Source organism: Pleurodeles waltl, chromosome 5, assembly GCF_031143425.1.
Source record: "Pleurodeles waltl isolate 20211129_DDA chromosome 5, aPleWal1.hap1.20221129, whole genome shotgun sequence".
Lineage (NCBI taxonomy): Eukaryota > Metazoa > Chordata > Amphibia > Caudata > Salamandridae > Pleurodeles > Pleurodeles waltl.
In genome coordinates, this window is record NC_090444.1 from 1,038,147,557 (window position 1) to 1,038,164,198 (window position 16,642).

The following is a 16,642-nucleotide window of genomic DNA, read 5'->3' on the forward strand; positions in this document are numbered from 1 at the left end:
TTGTAACTAGTCTGTCGTAGCCATTGACATAGCGGAATGTTTTCTCCTTTGAATTCCTAATATGTAAAAATAAAGAAAGACACAAGGACAGGGACCCAAAGATTTTCTTTGTTACCCCCCGCAGACGCGTTGCCGAATACTGTCTAGATGTGAGTCCACCTCATGCCTACTTCTGGATCCTGTACTTCCTGCCTCTTTATATCCTTCTTGAATGTTTGTTTTCATTTCTACATTCTCATTTTGTCATATTCTTTCCTATCTTAGCTTTCTCCTTTTTCTACCTTCCAGCCTCTTGCTCTGGGTCAAAGTTTGATGATGAGAAATGCCTTCCAGTCCCCAGAAATGAGTGCAGTGCCTGCCATCTGCGAATCACCTCTTCTGGATTGGCAATATTAAACTTTCCAGTGGTGAGAAAGGGCTGTTTTATATCAGACGTGCGCAGTGTATATAGTTTATGCACTAGCACAGTTCACTAGACCTGCTCCATCTACAACTGCAGTGTGTTTTTAATGTGGAACTTTTTAAGTGCTTCTGGTATACTTTCCTCAAAGTCAGATACACTGTTTTGCCTTTTATCCTTGCAGAAAAACATTGTATTATTATTTTCTTGCATTGTGTCAGAAAGCGGAAGCTTCGTCTGCTGTGCACTCTGCAGGCAAAGCAGCTGCCCTTGCTAGGGCCTAACAGCGCGTGAAGCCCACGGAGACACGCTCGAGGCTCTGGAAGCCATTTTGACGTCATCTGAGGTTTCTGAGTTCCAGGCCCCGGCTTAAATCTTGCTCGAGAATGCAGTGGTATAAAATTGCACTTAATTGCTAGTTAGACATCTGGGAGCATCACTGGGTTGAAATGGTTGAAATGCAAAGCATACTTTGCAAATACTCATGTATATTGTGTAAATATCTCCTCCATTGTGCTTTGGAGGACGGCCAAAAGCCTCTCATATGTTTGTTCTGAGAGTTTGGAGATAGCAGCAGTGATTTTATCTGGTGGGCTCATGGGTTTTTCTGCTCACATTGGATATTAGATGTATTGTGCTGTGATTTATTTAACTCACTTTTTTGGCAATGTTGAACACTTAATTAGTTTAGTTTTGGTCTGTTCCTGGTGTTTGATTAAGACCCAGTGAAGAGAACAGTTTTCTTTTGAAAGGGGCTGTTCCTTGGCAGCATTGTCTGTCAAAGTGAGGCGGTGAACACGGTGCTTTTCCTAACCCTAAAGTAACTCAGTAATTTTAATTTCAAGTAATCTGAATATGAGTACGGGTTCTACTCGCATCTTGCATGTCTAAGTCCTGATGAAACCAGAGCTAAACCTGGGAAAAATAAGCAGTCAGAGATAAACCTAGGCGTGAGCAGCAGAGATAAACCTGAGAAAAGTCAGCAGTCAGAGATAAACCTTGGGGTGGTCAGCAGTCACATTTAAACCAAGAGGAGTACAGGAGTTATGTTATTTGTATTTGTGTAGTTCACGCCTCCCCCAGGAGGGTATCTTGGTGCTGAAATGGGAGCTTTATAGGCTGAGCCAGTAGGTGAAGAGCTAAGTCTTCAGTTTCTGGTGGAATTAAAGAACTGAGATGGCGCTGATGTGCAGTGACCAGTCGTTCCAGGCTTTAGGAGCGGGGTAGGAGAAAGCACGACCCCTGTATCTGGTTTCTGTGTATGGGGGGGTGCATGCAAGTAGGAGTCTGCCTAAACTGAGGTGTCTAGTAGGTTTGTGGGCGTTTATGTGGTTGTTGAGGTACAGGGGGCCAATGTTGTGTGAGGCTTTGTATGTGTCCATGAGGAGTTTGAAGAGTGTTCGTTTGTGGATTAGGAGCCAGTGGAGTTCTTGGAGGTGTGGTGTGATGTGAGTGTGAGGCAGAAGGTTGGGTGTGACACCGCCCACTGAGTTTTATATGGTCTGGATTCTTCTGGTCAGTTGAGGGTGATTCTGGCAGAGAGTGCACTGCTGTAGTCCAGCCTGCTGGTGAGGAGGGCTTGTTTAGCGGTTCCGCAAGTGCTGTTGAGGAGTGTTGGAAAATGGTTTACTGATTGAGGGACTGAAACCCTACTCAAGCAGCAAACATAATGTTTGTCAGAGTGAAACATACGCGAACCCCAAATTAACCTGTGCTTAACCCTCTAGCAGCTTGGCACAAAAGCATTTGAGCAAAGATGTAAAGTATTTATGCAGCACTTCAAACAGTAATAAAGTGAAAACACCGGAAAACCCCACACCAATTTAGAAAAATAGGTAACATGTAATAAATTCGTTCAGATCAAAATGACAAAAATCCAATCAGTAGAACCGGAGATATGCAATTTCCACATTTTACATGAAAACGGTGCTTAGAAGCACAAAACGCCAAAAGTGGTTATCTGTTCGCGCGGACGAGGACAAAGTCACAAGTGCAGGCGGACCGCGACGGAGTGAGGGCCTGATACAGGAACCCACTCAGGCTTGCTGAACAAAGTACGTTAGTTAATTTCTGGTTTGCGGAGCATTGCAAGATCCCACGGTGGGAATGCGTCGCGCAGTGGCGGTTCCAAGGAGCTGCGGAGCTGTGATGCCGAGTTCTGCATTGTCATTGAGGATGCCATTGATGAGGGGCTTTGTATGCAGGCAGGGCACAGCCTTAGTTGCAAATTGAGCTGTGCCCATGTCCACCCCTCCATTCTGCCAGCTGATGGCCCATCCAGGCACACCTAATCCCTCTATGGTGTGGCTTTCTGGGAGGAATAAACAAAGTCCAACTGCCAACTACGCCCAGTCATGTGACCCAGTAATAGGCTGCGGGCACCAAAAGTTTAGGGCAGGAACATGTCAACTTTTTAAAAGTGCCATTTTCAAAATTGTAACTTAAGATCCGACTTTACTATTAAAGAGGATTTCTAATTACAATTTCTCAGACACCAAACATAAAAGGTTTGCTTATTCCCACTCACTAGTTAGTACTTATTAAATTTAATAAGGCAACCTCATATTATCCAATTGGAAGGGCAGGCCTCACATTAGTTAAAAAACGGATTTAAGAGTTTTCCACTACCAGGGCATGAAAAATGTAGAAGTAAATGTCCAACTTTATAACCCATTGCACCCTAACTTTTGGGCTGTTTAGGGCCTAACATGGAGGTGACGTATGTATTAAACAGGGAGGTTTGGGCCTAGCAAGAGGTTTATCTTGCTAGGTCCAAACAACAGTTTAAAACTGCACACACAGGCTTCAATGGCAGGCCTGAGACATGTTTAAAGGGCTACTTAAGTGGGTGGCACAATGAGCGCTCAGGCCACTAGTAGTATTTAATTTACAGGCCCTGGGTACATGTAGTTCTACTTAACTAGAGACTCACATGGAAATTAAATGTCATAACTGGATGTAAGTCAATTTCGCCATGTTTAAAAGACAGAGCACAAGCACATAAGCACTGGGTAGCAGTGGTAAGGTGCGCAGAGTCCTAAAAGCCAAAAAAAAGGGTTCAGAAGACAGTAGAGTGAAGGCAAAAAGTGTGGGGATGACCCTGCAAAAATGACCAAGCCCATTTGAAAATCTTCTTGAGCACATTGAATGTGTGGAAGTAGGAGACAGAGACTGTGTTCATTTGGCCGATGATGGTGAGTTGGTTGTAGATTACTGCTCCAAGGTTCTCTGCATGGGTTACCGGAAGCAGGTGGGCCCGGGTTCAGCAGGGCACCAGGTGGAGTCCTGGAGTGAAGTGTCTTCGCCGAAGTTTATTACTTCTGTCTTGACTGTGTTGAGCCTGAGGAAGTTGAATTTCATCCATCTGGCAAGTTTGGCCATGCAGGAATCAGAGATATACATGAGAGAGACCAGTAGTCGGTGGTAAACATGGGAGATGTAGGGCTGACATCCACCTTTGTAAAAATTGTCAATCACCCGAAATGCTGGTGAGCCTTAAATATCTGGCTGTATCCGTCCTCTGTCAATCGTATAGTACCATGAGGCCCATAAACAAAAGGGTGCGCTTTAGTTACTAATTATAATCATAAAAACAATAATTAGGTTTCAAGTTCAAGCTTCCAGAATATACAGTGTAGTGGCATTAACCCAAAAGGCAACTAGTGCTATTGAGCATCGAACACTACTGTTAAATTGTATTGTCTGTGGATTTCACAACAGCTGTTGATGAGGAATGTAGAGTAGACTGTGAAGCTAGCTTGCACCCTTGGGTATTCCTGTTGACATCTTTGATCTATGATACCTCCTTATAGTGATGCAAGGACTGTGATGTAGAGCTCCAGGAAGGTGACCTTATCTTCTAATGCCAACTGCTATTCATGGGTGATACAGGGATGTGTTCTCTCACTGTTATCAGTCAACCTCTATATTTTGTATTTAGGGATTACATTATCTATACTGTGTCTTTATGGTTATTTTTATTTAACTGGGCAGTAACAATAGTAAGGATGCATATTAACTTGCTCTATAAGTTAAAGCCTGATAATTACATACACTCCACCCCAGTTTCTAGTCACTGGTTAGCTCAGAAAATATCACGTACCTCTACAGAGTGAGTTTTGAATCTGTGTCCCAAGAGCATAAACAAGGGGGAGAGGTGGGAAAGAGAAAATACCAAGAACTCTATCAGTCTTCATAAAATTACCCACTATTTCTCCACACAATAGTAGATGATTGTACTTTCCATCACATTTTCAGCTGCCTCCATCAGTTCGTCCTTGCATTTCCCCCTCCGCTCACTCAGGGTGGGAACTGCTCCACATTTGTCGGAAAAGTTTCTCAATGGTTGGGGATCAGTAAAAGAGTATACTGTTTCCAGACACTGCATACAGAGTTTTGATGGACACCAAAGAGGTGTCTCAAAACCTGCTGCCAGCAGCTCAGTCTTGACTGTCAGAAGCTCTGTCCTTCACCTTTCCATTGTCCTCCTCATGCTGTGGAATACCAATATTTTATTGTATCTGTAATTCAGTCCCTGGTTTTCGGAGGCTGGATGAGTGACAACCTCTCGCTGCTGTGGTGTTCTCAACTCCACCAGGACCATTCCAATTTCTGACTTATAGGGGGGTGTCCCGTGCTGGCAAACAGAGCTCTCTGGACATTCAGCATCACGAATGCCTCAGGGCTGAATACCTCCTTCTGGGGGAACCCCTGCACAACCTCCTTCATGTCTTCTGATCCTTCAACACAAATAAGAACCAGGACCCTCAGTCGTAATGCTGTTATTGAGTTATCTGGTGCTTCCACTTTGTGCTGCAGTCAAACTATCTCTGGAATGGAACAGTTCTGAAAATCCTCATATCCACACAATCCCTCTGTCTGGACAAGTACCTGCTCTTTCACATTAAATAATTGTTGGTCTAGTCCTCCCATCCAAACATGATGCTGACTCACTCTCACCTTGAGATCATCCAGGCTCCCCTCTATGATGGTAACCTTGTGGCCAATGTTAACAATTGTCTCCCTTATACCCTTAATCAAATTGTGAACCAGAGCCTTACCTTATTTTAGAATTACAGTACAGCCAATTCATCTTTGTTTGGACCCACCAGACAAGATGTGAAAAAGTCCTTCGCTTCTCAGGAGCCTTGGGTAGCATGCTGTGATGCCGATGTCCTGCCAATCAGACTTCACAAGGCTCAAAAAGAGGCTCGACCCTTAATATTACAAACAGTCACTCAACAACATTTGGGCAGTGAGCTGATAGCAGCCATTGGAAGAGGAGGGCGCCCTTGGCTGCCTGACCTGCACTCACCGCCCCCTTCAAATCACCCCATCCACTCCTTGGACTCACTGTGTTACCATGTTGAGCCTTGGGCCTCAGGCTTTTCAGTACCAGAACTGGCTCATCAATATCTCTTCTGTACAGTATGTCTGCACTCACCCCGCACCCTCCCTAATCCCCTTGGTGTGGCTGTGAATTCTTTGCACACCACAGCTCCATCATCAGCTGCAAACACCAATCGCATGAGTCATCTTGGTTTTGCGCAGTGGCAAGGGGCTGACCCACTTCAAATCACAGACGCACTCTAAGTCCCAAGCATTCAGCATCAGCCAAGCTAGTACCTCATTGCTTCCACTAGCTCCATTCAGCCCGTGGTTGTCCTCCTCCTCTGCCCACAGCCACCAAACCCAGCAACACAGGGGAAGCTGAACCAGATTTTGTATTTAAAGCTACGGATGCTTACAAGCATCATTGTAAATTACCACCTGGATCAGTAAAATACACTTTTGATGTAACTTCCAAATGCAAACTCACATGCCTCCCAGCAGGAATCAATCTCTCTTTTGCTAAAGTTACATTGCCTCTGTGTGAGGCATGGGTTATTTTCAAGACTTCATAGTTGGCAAAGAAATGCACCCAAGACGTGTATTCATATACCTCAGAATAAAGGTAAATGTTCCACAACACCGGTCATCTCCGTATTCTTCAAAACAGCCTACCCACACTAACAGGCTGTCATTCCACCGTATAGGGTCTTACTTGTACAAACCCTTCTCCAGTTACTTTAGCAGGGGAAATAATCACCTCTCCTTTTATGCAACTAAACATCCATCTCTTCAGTAGGGCCGCCTATTTTCCTGGTTTTAGCTAATTTCAGGCTACTGTTTCTGGCCCTAGCTTCAGCCCTTTCTGAAATTATAACTTGCCTGGAGTGCCTAAAGACAATTTCATTTTGAGTGTCTTGCTGTAAAAAGTCTCAGTCAGTCTATCTAGCTATCTCCCAGTAAGAGTCCAGTAAGGCCAATAATAATTCCAATGCATCACTTGTTGCGTGACAACACCGCAGATGTATTCAAAACCGAGGCTGCAACACCCATAGACTTCTAGATAAGCGGGACATCCCTTGTAACGCACTCTTGTGTAGGTGAACAATGCATTGGTGCGCTACAGTGGCATGGACACAATAAAAACCATAATAGAGAATTAACAGGAGGCCAACCTAGTTTGCCCAGTTCACCACTGATGTCCTTGTGCACTTAGATATGGAAAACAAGGAGGTACTGAACTACCATGGATGTGGATTTGACAAAATAAAAGTGGTATCATGTATTCTTTGACCCATACTGTCAAAGACGTTCTGTACTCATGATTATTGAAGTCTTAAAATGTTTAGTAACAAAATAAAAATATGTCTGTGAATCACAGATTATGTCAACAAGGAGGGCCCCCAGTAAACGGATTATAATGAGTGCTGCTACTCAAAGGCAAGACACAAATGCTTAGAATTTGACAAACACTTTCAATATGGATCACATGTGGTTTTATGAACAAAGAGAGTGCACAGGTGCTAGAGACTGAGATCAAGAGAAAGGAAGAATTGAAACTTCAGTTGTAAAAAAGTTGCACATTTTATTTTGTTGAGCAAGCTAGTCAATTTTCCGAGAGCTAAGATGTACATGAGAATCTCTAAACATCATAATTTGGCATTTCCTTTAGGCCCAGTTAGCAAGACGAAGAACACACGGCTGCAGCAGGTACAGTTACACCAAGGCAATGGTTTATGTTGACACATAAATTGGAGCACAATCTATGTCCTGGTATTACAAAAAATGACTTGCAAGGAACTGGTGTAAGTTAAGGGCTATTGCCTGCAAGAGTGAGTATTAACGACAGGTAACTATACCCCCTGAGGCCCGCGCCTGTCTCTCTGCCATGAGCTTATGGCACGGGAGTGGTAATTAACAGCTATTATTGACATGTAGCTAAGGGCAATAAAGTTATTAGCAGCAAAGGAATGCTGTATTATTTTCTTTGTTATTAGCAGCACTCCCCCTTAAAAAAAACTAGAGGGCGTTAAAAGTAATAGGAGCTGGCTCTCATCTGAAAGATGGGGGTAAAAAAAATCCTTTTTCTTGTGTCATTCCTTCAGTCTTTCCCTGAAGAAGTTATTTCAGACACAGCTACCTGGACTCCTCAGCTTGCTCTGATGAGAGGGAGTGCAAGCCGATTGCCACAAAGAAGTGGAAAATAACTCTTTCCTTAAATTTCGTTTTTTGCTTTTTTCGATGCATAAGTGCTGTCCACGTTTTCCAAGCAATAAGCTATAAAAATCTATTTAAGTTTTTGTTTTTTGCTTGTCATCTTTGCTATATGTTCTAAAACAGAGATCAAATGTCATGGTCGAATTGATTATTTTTTTCAAGTATAAAGCACATTTTTTGTAATTCTGAATTGTGATAGAAACAAAGATTGGACTAAAACAGGTTAAGACTCTTTAATTGGTGATGTGCAAATTAAAAAATATTTGGTAAAACCTGATTTGCACATAGTAATGTTTGTGCGCTACACATTTTTAGCAGTAAAACTGTGTGTTAGTGCACATTTTGTTGCCATTTCAAATGAAAATGTGCTGTCTGTAAATAACAGTGTAGTACCCCACCATGCTTTAGTAATATATTTGTGCTTCAAAATGCACCGCCATTCTATATAGCACACCCCTATAGCTCGCCAGCTGAATTGGCGTGGCTCATTTGCTATACTTATTACTGTGACGTTTGTATTTTCCACAGTCCTTTTGGCTTCAGGGATGTAACACTGATGGGAGCACCCCCACTTTCAAAATTGTTCCAGCACTGCTGTTTTGATAGTTGGTCTTCATCCTCATGAAAAGCAAAGAGAGGAACCTGGATTTCAGTGTGTGTACAGACCTGTCAACCTGTGAATATTTTCTGCTGTGTGAGGAGGGGGCGTGGCCACGAAGGAGGCAGGGCTTAGTGCCGAGCACAGCCCCAGACACTCCTAAATTCACAGCCCCCTGTCCTACAACACTCCTCTTCCCCCATCCTCCCTGCCAAAAACCTAAATTAAACCTTTTGAGGCTGCCACCGATGTCCTGAGAAGGTTTCACACCTCATAATAGACATCAGCGGAGCTAAACCTCCCAACAATTCAGTGTAAACCTGCTCTCTGCAGTGGTTTCCAGGTAATTGTGGGCCCACCCTGTGATACTGGCTCCTCATTGGGTGACCGTGTGAGAGGAGACGATATTGTATGACACAGGATGGCACTGTGTGAGTTGGCAGGTCTGCATTGTGTAATGGCTGCATCGGAGAAGGAGACTGGAGGAGTGCTGTGCAAGAATGGAGCTGTTTTTTTACCTGACCAATTCGGTGAGGAGAAGCCGCTGCTGCCGCCACAGCCCTCCATGTTTCCCCAATGGTGAAAGAATGAAAGATTGCAGTTGAGGACGAGGCTGCGGCCTAGAGCACACCAGAGGACTGCACAGAATGCTTCCTTTGACGGGTTGGTAACAGTAGCAATAGTCCACAAAATGAGAACTCTGATTGGCTTACCAGATCCCAGCATCCCATCCAACCTGCTGGAAATGAAAGCTTTAGAATCTTCAGCAAAAGACGGTAATTGAGGACTTCAACTAATGATCCTGAATACTATCCATTGATCAGTTATTGAGCTGACAGATCTTATGAGTGATGTTTTTCGTAGTCAAAAGTGCTTGTATAATGAGATTTTGCCCAAAGAAAGCCTCCGTGCTGACACACACGTGTGATTTATTTGCCAAATTGTTAGTAACTGTACCTTCTTTTCCACTCTCGTGGTCATAAGCATTGAACACATAGCTCACAACATTAAGTAGCAGACAGAAAAATACGACAGTGCTTATTAACATATGCATGCTCCAACAAAGATTAATGGTTGGACCTTCTCCGTATTTGAAAGTAGTGGTTACAAGGCAGCATGCTACGTCTACATTACTACACGCTTAGAATTGTGTGATACACCTATCAACTGTACATGGTTGCGCGCGCTAAACAAATGACTGGTGGGTGCAGAAGGGGCGTAGGCGCATCTGTACTGGGCTGTAGAAACAACACAGCCCAGAAGGCACGATGTGCATATCTGGGGTCAACTGTGGTTTTTTAAAGAAAACTTAGTGGTGCTTTTAATGGTTGTGGCAGTGAAGGAAAATGTGTCTTTCGCTAGTGTCAAGCTGTACAGTGAGTGTCAGGATCAGCGTAGGAAAACAGTGTACCTTGCAGATTACTCACTTCCCCTTCATAACTATACTCCCTTTCGGTATCACAACTTGTCAAATTGTGTTGTAAAAAGGCACAACTGTGGTAGCAACCCCTAACTACAATACACGTTTTTATATTGCAATATATATTTTTTAATAACACAATAGTTTGCTTATTATTGTTTACAACCTACCAAGCTCAGGATGCAGCTTCAGAACCATTTGTGTATTTCACCAATGGTAAGAGAGGCTGCTAGGGGCATTATGGGCTCCTAATCAAACCCCGTCTCCATGTTCCCACCCATAATTGTCCTTCTGTGGTTGTTAAGGCTGCAACAGGCTCAAAGCACAGCCTCCCCCACAGGCCACGCCCATTTCAAGGCTCCAACTGCTCTATCAAATACTGAAACATATTTTGGAGGTCGGAAGGGCTGAATGTTGCCACTATTCCACTATTTTCTTGAAAACAGGAAGGGGCACTTTAGAGAAGATTCTAATCTTGGCCAAGAAGGTAACTATTGAAACTTACGGTTTACAAAATTAAAATCAAAACAGCTCAGGTCTAATGTCAGCATGGAAAGCAGTGTGCAAGCACAGCACTTCAGTGTGGCAATTACTATATTTGTAAACATGGACACCATAACGTTTGCCCATACAGTGTTAACGTGTAAAAATCGCAAAATGGTGACCTAGCAGTGCTTCAAAGTGCGCTGCTTTATGTAGCATAATTTGCCTTGTCTTGACGCATAATGTAGTCATCCCTGCTGTATCATTCTTCATTGTCAGATAATTCCAGTGTCCCTGTTCATGATGCATTTCCAGTTGTGCTTTTTTCCCCAGAACGCCTTTCTTGGATTGAGGATTTCTGGGCGATCTTTAGCCAATTCTGGAGTGATTGGTCGTACTTTTACCTCATGTCACATTTGCCAGCAGTTGGAGCTATTTGTGTGGGAAATGTTACAGTCGTCCATGAATACAAGTGACAAGCACAGATATATTTCAAATTAGAATTTCAGTTCTATCTAGCGCTTCACTCTGGCTATCAGAAATTTTCTAAGCATTGCAATTTTGTCTTTTAGGGGAATTCTAGCACAGGGAAATCTACAGAATATGGTGCGGTAGGGAAGCTGATGGGCATGAAACCAGTTTTGCCCACACCAAGATATGTCCATGCTTCGACCTACATTGATTATTCTTTGTCTCCGGGTTCCTTAGCCAACAATAGTCTCTAAAATGTATCACCCTCTGTTGCCAAACACAGATATGCTGCCGCGTAAGTCACTTCTTAAAGCACTGAAGGGCAAATCATGTTGGAATGAGAAGAAGAAAAAAAATGGTTGACTCTAGCTTAAGACTTATTTTACTGATTTGTGTAACACTAGATGTAGCATATTTTCACTTCATGGTGCATGATCTTAGAAAGGCAAGGATATTCATGCAGGTTATGATATTTTGACTCGGGGTAGACGGACTTGGAGGAGTTTCATGCAGCAGAATTACATTAAAATTCCACAGAATTCCGCAGAATTTTGCAATGTGCAGTGCATACCCCTCTTACATGTAAGGGCACATATGGTTATGCAGTGTACTCCAGTGTAGTGCATACCCCTCGATACCCTTACATAAGTATGAGGGTTATGCAGTGCACTCCAGTATAGTGCATACTCCTCTGTGACATTACATAAGAATGTATGGGTTACTGAGGGGAATCCACTCCAGTGCATACTCCTCCGTGCCCTGACATATTTATGTAGGGGCACAGAGGGGTATGTAGTGCTCTACAGTGCAGTGCCTTCGGTGCCCTTGTTTATATCTACACCTGTAGCTAGACAGGCCTGCTGGCTTTGTCAGTGCTTGTTCGTCCACTTGATTCAGAACAGCTTCTGAAGGAAGGTCGCGTGGGCTCCCAGGTAGTTTATGTAATCCTGCTTCCTTGTATTTATAGAGGGTCTGTCCTATAACGAGACACGCTGAGGTACCGGTTTCTGCAGTGAAAGATATATACGCTGTAGTAGACTGTTGGAAATGACCCCGGGAGCGCCGTTCTCCGCATACACTGCAGTGAGAGCGGGAAGAGGGACTGAGGGGGCGGGTCTCTGCGCACGCATAATCCTGCATTTGCGCATTTGGGTTGCCTTGGAAACTATGCCGCCGAGCTTTTCGCTGACTGTGTCATGTTTTTTTTTGTTTTCCAGAGGTGTGGAGAAATTTCATTCGATTGCCCTGATCAGAATGCCAAATGTGTTCGCATGCTAGGTAAGTTGTCTTACTTAACCCTTTAGAATCAGAGGCGCCTGCACGCGCTCCTGATAGCGCAATGTGTTTATTTTTCCTGGTTGCTGGGCTATCGCAACAGATAGTGGTCAATGTATTCTAGCGTTGATCATAGATTTACGGTTTCTTTTCTGTACTGACGGCAGGAAGTACAATGAGTTCTCTATTCAGACGATATTTTATTACATCTAAAATGACAGGAACCTGTTCACGGGGGCTCATCGTTTTAGGAGCCAGGGGTACATGTTTTATGAAGTGAACTAGCGAGGGAGATGTATTTTCAACCACCTTATCACCGAAGGGACAGTTTTTATATTGGTTGCTGCTCCAGTATCGTGCATTGCAGTGGGAGTTCTGAGCAAATATTAAAGCAAAACTGCACACAACTCAGGCAAATGTATTTGCCATCACTGCAAATTTGACCACAATCGTGTAATTTATGGAGTGTCTGTCACCGTGTGCTAAAGGTGACTGTCTTTTACATGTGGTTCTTGGTGGATGCCTTTATGATGTGATCCTAGAGTTAAAGGGTAGAAATATTTATGTCTCTCACATGGCCACTGGTGCGTAAAGCATGGTTATATAAATGTCAACCAATGACACTGACAAATAAAATACCTCTTATAGCATGATTTACAGAGGTGTCAGCCTCATACCTTGCTTGGAACGCGTGGACAAACGTAGAAGGTGCCGCATATGATGTTTTGAATGTTTCATTTTTGGATACGAGTATTTATTGTAACACATGTTTATAGTACAGGCGTAATTACGACTGCCTTCATCTTTGACTTCTTAAACATGATGCTGTTCTTTCACGGAATACCATTCTGTCATAGGCTAATTGCACAGACACAAAGAAGCACCCTAATGAAAACAAGGGGTGACGTGCATGCGATCATTCAGTAACCTCTGGACACCTAAAGACATGTTCGCACAGGCATGGATCATTTCTCTAAGCACGTGATATTTTTTTGTTTTTTGTTTTTATGTTTGAGAAGTGCATGAAAAGGGGCCCCTTTATATTTGCACAACATACTGAGTAAGATTAGTGCTTTTGGGATTGGGGAATTTAAAACAACACAGCTACACAGTATATTTCACAATTTGTATAGTGTTCACTGGAATTTGGATTTTTGTATTCTTCATCCATCACGAACTCCCCACTACTTCGGAAATGCACAAGGTGAAGTTTGTGAACAGCTAGCCAGAGTTTTCTCATAAAGTGTTCAATAATGAGTGTTTTAACTTATGAAGTGCTCATTATTGCGAAATGTACTGGAAACTTGTATGGAAGACTAAATACGTGTAATGCAAGAAGTAAAATTTCTAATGTTATTTTGTTAATGTTATCCCATGTACCACTTGTCTGCTGAAAGGGGGGTTTCTCCTGCCTGAATAACAAGTGGTTTGCTTTGTCCAGTCTACCCCACTTGAACCACATGCACTCTGTCCTCCCCACTCCAGGGTCCACACAATAAAAGAACCAGAACATGCACAAAATGTTCACCTCTCCCTTCCTCCCTTCCTCAAGCTAATTATGAAATTTGGTATCACGACTGCTGAAGTATGCGCACTGTATCTTTTCCACAATCTCACTAGGAGGGCCTTGTCAATTGTAAGGGAGGCATGGCCACAATAAGACAATATGAAGGTCACTCATCCTTTCAGGCAGGTAAGTGCTCTGAGTGACAGCTGTAAAAATAGTTAAAAAGACCTTTTCTGAACGTTTCTGTCTTTTCGTAAAGTAGCAATTGTCACCATACAACTGTAAAATACAATTTAACCTGCTTCTGTTGTGCACGCATGCTAAGCTTCCACATACACGGTCAGGATTTCCAGTTGTGCGTGAGCTATGAGATTTTCTGAATATAGTAGCATGCAGAGAGTGGCAGGCACGTGGACACTCATGCAGGTTTGGAATTACATAGTGATTTGCTATGCAGATATCCCACTCACACGTATCTCTGAGCCAGGCTTGCGATGTGCTAGGGCACATGCTAGATGGCCTGGACGGTCGTGGCAATATGGAGGCCAGGTTCAGAGGCCTTGCAGAGACAGCAGCCCTACGTCACCTGTCCTGTTTCAGTAAAAGTTAGCATTTTTTATACATAGGTTATTATACCTATTTAGCTTGTTTTCAAGTGCTGCCAATTTTAGAAGTTAAATGAAACCTGTGTAGAATCGTCTCCAATTCCACACACAACACATTTCGGTTTATTTTTGCAAACAAAAAAAAAACCTACAAAAAGTGAAGTGGGTTTCAAAAAATACCACTGATTCTAAGGTCTGTGCCAAATCAGAATTCCAGCTCGGGGTAATTTGGATTTTTGCCTCCTTGTCAGACATGACATAAATCATGCAAGAGCCTGCTCAGAATCCTAGTTTCAGTTATGATAGTTGTCACTGCTTAACATAAAGGAAACACTTGAAATAGTGTATTATTACTCACTTTGAGGTCTGTACTTTGTACTGGTGGGAAATTGTGCACCCGCTCTTTACCATGCCCTGTATTCCTAGTACTCAGCAACGAAACCATTTGCGCCTAGATTAGGTCTGGTGTTGTAATAGACCCTTCTCCCATTTCAGTAATTTTTTACAGAGTTATCTGGAACATTTGTGCAGTTTGATATATGCAAGAAGAAATGTGCATGTAGAAAACAAAAAAATATATATATATAAATATTTTTTTTTAATGGGTTGAGCGCAAAGCGCTCTATCCCTGGTGTAATCTCTCTATGGGCTTTTAACCACGCCGATGTCATGCCCATTAGTTTGGTTGGTTTGTGGGCTTGCCTTTTAAAATTTGCTTGATTTCATTAGTGAAAGGCATGCACACGTCATACCTTTTCCGGTGTTTAGCTCTCCTCGAGCGCACCAGCCAACTACTGAAAACATACAAGGCTCTATGTTTTCCGTATGGTTTCTGGACTACTTTTTATTTTTATTTTGTAGGTAGCGCAATCTTGCTGGGCAGTAATCAGGCGCTTTGCATGACATCGACCACGTTACATGGATAAATGCACTTTTGCGGTTTGCATAGATAATTGCACTTTGCCTAAATGTTTTACTGCAAGCAAACTTCTGTTTCCTTTAGTGTGTCTGCTTCACCCTCATTGCGGCTGTCCACTCGCTTATGTGAAACTGTTTTACTTTTCAGTTTATGTGGCAAGAAAAGTCCAGTTAGGAGTTTAAAACGCTAATAGCTCTAACTCGAGCAAACGCAGGACCCATAGCATTGCAAATGCTTGTTTAAATGTTGAAGCTTTTCAGTTTTTTGTGTTAAAATCATCCCCTAAATTTTAAATTATATTTTAAAGAAGATATTTGACACAAAGGGCAGGATTAAGCTTTCTAGATATTTTCAGTTGAAAAGTTTTGTAATTCGTTCCAACAGCATCAACCAAAGCTGTTCAGCTTCAATGCATTCCAAGCAGAACATGGGAAATACACGACTTAGGACATTTAAGAATGCAGTGGCACAAGTGTAATTTACCTCAATGGTTGTACCACCTGTCAAGTGCACAAAACGATATTTGGACTGATTAAGATTTGCAAAAGCTACTTTTAGCTTACTCCGTTCGGAATAAATGTTGGTTCAAAATTGTGCCAGAATCAGTGCAATTGATGTATTCCCACAATGAAAATGAAAAACTCTGTTGGGGCAGCCTGTGGGTCCCGGCCTCATGTGTCAGAAAGACCCTGAAAACAAATTCTAATAGGTTTACTATGAGTGGGCTTAGCCTGCTCTTGTAGTGTCCTCGCTTATTCCTGATTGCAGGAGTAATGCCGGAGGATGTCTGGGACAGGGTAAGCAGTCATGGCTCGCTCCTTTTTAAATGGCCGGGGTGGGTGCGGCGCATGGGGAAGGGGGGGAGCGGGGCATATCATTAAAAAAAAAAATAACAAAGAAAAATACTTAACTCCTCCGTTGCTGCCACTCCTCTGCTCCTGTCCCTCCAGCTACAGGCACAAGCTCCCAGCCTGCCCTGTGGCCAATCCTGACACTGCTCAGAGCAACGTCATGACTGGCTGGGAGCGCCCAGCCAGGGTGCTCCCAGGCAGACTGGGAGCCTGAGCAGGCTCTCTCCAGCAGTTGCGGGGCTGAAGAGAGCCTACTGTGCATGTGTGTGTGGCTGGCCGACCAAACACATGAGCTCTGAGGGGAGTGCTCTGTGCACTCTCTTCCGAGGCTGTCATCCACTAAGCCCCACAACTTTCCCCACAAAGGGATAATAAGACTAGTTTATTATCCCTTCGGGGTGAAAGGGTTACAGCTTTTGCTTCTGGTGGCGGAGCAGATAATACTAAGTCACAGCACAATCTTTCTGAAGTGGACCATTGACTTTTCCCCCCATCATAATGTTTTTTTATTGCATTTTTTTCTGGACGTGTCTATGCTGTTATAGCATGTGTCTAGAGACAATAGTTT

The 16,642-nt window shown here is 43.1% G+C and overlaps 1 protein-coding gene across 1 annotated transcript in view; it reads left to right on the forward strand.

The window, feature by feature from the left end:
- PDE7B (phosphodiesterase 7B) overlaps positions 1 to 16,642 on the forward strand; it is an 891,171-nt gene that overhangs the window by 322,396 nt on the left and 552,133 nt on the right. Inside the window, exon 2 of the mRNA XM_069235207.1 lies at positions 12,135 to 12,195. Within this exon, the coding sequence (XP_069091308.1) occupies positions 12,135 to 12,195 (61 nt within the window). The remainder of the gene's footprint in view (positions 1 to 12,134; positions 12,196 to 16,642) is intronic.